This window comes from Emiliania huxleyi, assembly GCF_000372725.1.
Source record: "Emiliania huxleyi CCMP1516 unplaced genomic scaffold EMIHUscaffold_368, whole genome shotgun sequence".
In the NCBI taxonomy this organism is placed as follows: Eukaryota; Haptophyta; order Isochrysidales; family Noelaerhabdaceae; genus Emiliania; species Emiliania huxleyi.
In genome coordinates, this window is record NW_005199211.1 from 101,027 (window position 1) to 103,168 (window position 2,142).

The window sequence follows — 2,142 nt, forward strand, 5'->3', positions numbered from 1 at the left end:
GGGCGCTGCGCGCGGCAAGCTTGCCGGGGTGTGGCCGCAGCGAGAGCCCCCGGCGGACGCCTAGTGGCGTGGCGCGGGCGCACCGGCGCTCCCGCGCCCGCGAGAGCAGCCGGAGTGTGTCGGCCGGGGAGCCTCCGGCGGGCCTGCGGCGCGGGGCGCTGCGCGCGGCAAGCTTGCCGGGATGTGTCGGCCGGGGAGCCTCCGGCGGACGCCTAGCGGCGTGGCGCTGCGCGCCGGCGCCGCCGCCATTCGAACGAGGCGACTGCATCTTCGACCGCATCTTCTGCGTATATTTCGCGCCCCTATAGCGTCGCGGAGGAGCAAAGGACGCCCGATTAGCGCTGCGCGCGGCCGGGCAAAAAGAAAAAATTAGGTTCGGGAAAAAATAGTCGGCACAACCACGTCGTTTCGCATGTCGTGCGCCGACGCCAGCGACTCCTGCGCGGCTTGGGCATCCGCCGGGGAGTGCTCTGCGAACCCATCCTTCATGCGCTCGAGCTGTGCCCTCTCGTGTGGCACATGCTGTGGCGACACGATTGCCGGGTGCTCGCTCCTCGCTGAGCAGGAGCTCTGCGTGCGGCACACGCAGTTTATGTGGAAGTACTGCGCTGGGAGCTGCGGGCGATGCCAAGCCGCGCCGCCTGCGAGCGAGGTTTGCGTCGATCAAGAGCTTGCGTGCGCCAGCTGGGCGGGTCGTGGCGACTGCGGCGGGGTTGAGGACTGGTGTGCTCTTAGCTGCGCGACCTGCGAACAGTCTGAGTCTGTTGTAACGACCGCCGACATTACGCTCGCTGCAGCACTGCCACGGCCGCCCATCATCTATGGCACCGCTTGGAAGGGCGCACACACCGGCGAGGCTGTAGTTGCAGCTGTCCGCGCTGGATTCCGAGGGATAGACACGGGTGGGCAGCCTCGTCACTACGATGAGGCGGCGGTCGGCGAGGCCATCGCGCGGCTTGTTGACGAGGGCATCGCGCGGGAAGATCTCTGGGTGCAGACCAAGTTCACACCGGAGGAGTGGCAGGATGCGGCGACGCTGCCCTTCGAGGCGGGCGCTGCTCCCGAGCAGCAGGTGGCGGCGTCGGTGACAGCGTCCCTACGAAAGCTGCGCATGCCGTACGTGGATGCTCTCATCCTCCACTCGCTCGACGGCCGGGAGCCTGCGACTCTGCTGCGCGAGTGGCGTGCTCTCGAGGCGGCCCACGACGCCGGCCATGCGCGCTGGCTCGGGCTGAGCAACATCCACTCGGTCGCCACGCTCGCCCGACTACACGCGGCGGCTCGAATCAAGCCCGCGGTGCTGCAGAACGCGTTTTGGGAGCGCAGCAGCTTCGACGCCGACGTGCGGAGCTGGTGTGCGGCGCAAGGCGTCGTGTACCAAGGCTACAGACTGATGCAAGCGGCGGGGCGACTCGAGAGCTGGCCGGGCTTCTCCGCCACGGCAGTGGCGAGCAACAGGACATGCGCACGGGGCGAGGATATCCTGCTGCGTGTCTCAGCATCCGCGGCTGGCTGAATAGGCGCTGAACGCGACATCGCTTTCGCTGTGGTTTGCGCTCGTGGGCGCGCTCGGCGTGCTTCCCCTCACGGGCACCAGCTCACACCTGAGCGAAGCGATAGCGGGAGTGTCGCTGCGAGTCGACGCTGGGACGGTGCAGCGGCTGCGGCCCACCGAGGACCTCGGTGGAGCACTTGGTGGTGGCAGTGTGCGTCGATAAGTTGAAAGCCGCAGCGTCGTGCCGACATACATTCGTGCCGTTGGCATCGGCGCCACCGCCTCCCACGCGTTCGTCGCCGCGTCGTACCGCTCCACCAGCTAAGGAAGCGGTCGTCGTCGCTCGAGTGCGGCCGCCGAGGCCACCCGAGTGGTTGGACGAATCGACGTCCTCGAGCAATCTACGACTGCAAAGCTCCGCGACGCGACAGAACTCGGGCAGGCACTGCGTGCTCAGGTGGCGGAGGTGCAAGCGCACGTGGCAAAGCTCGACGCTGCAAACCGGCTCGTCAGCGCGCTGCAGGCGCAGGTGACGACGCTTCAGGCCCGCGTCGCGGAGCTTGAGCGGCGGCCAAAGCTGTCTGGCAGCGGCAGCTCGCGGCCGGCCACTTGCGACGAGATGGAGGCGAGGATTGAGGCGCTCGGCG

General features: G+C 68.1%; 1 protein-coding gene across 1 annotated transcript in view; it reads left to right on the top strand.

The window, feature by feature from the left end:
- Positions 1-412: 412 nt before the first annotated feature.
- Positions 413-2,142, top strand: part of EMIHUDRAFT_242790 (hypothetical protein) — a gene marked incomplete at both ends in the record, with an annotated part of 3,418 nt that continues 1,688 nt past the window's right edge. The window contains 3 exons of the mRNA XM_005772049.1: positions 413-1,444; positions 1,521-1,706; positions 1,953-2,074. Of these exons, the coding sequence (XP_005772106.1) occupies positions 413-1,444; positions 1,521-1,706; positions 1,953-2,074 (1,340 nt within the window). The remainder of the gene's footprint in view (positions 1,445-1,520; positions 1,707-1,952; positions 2,075-2,142) is intronic.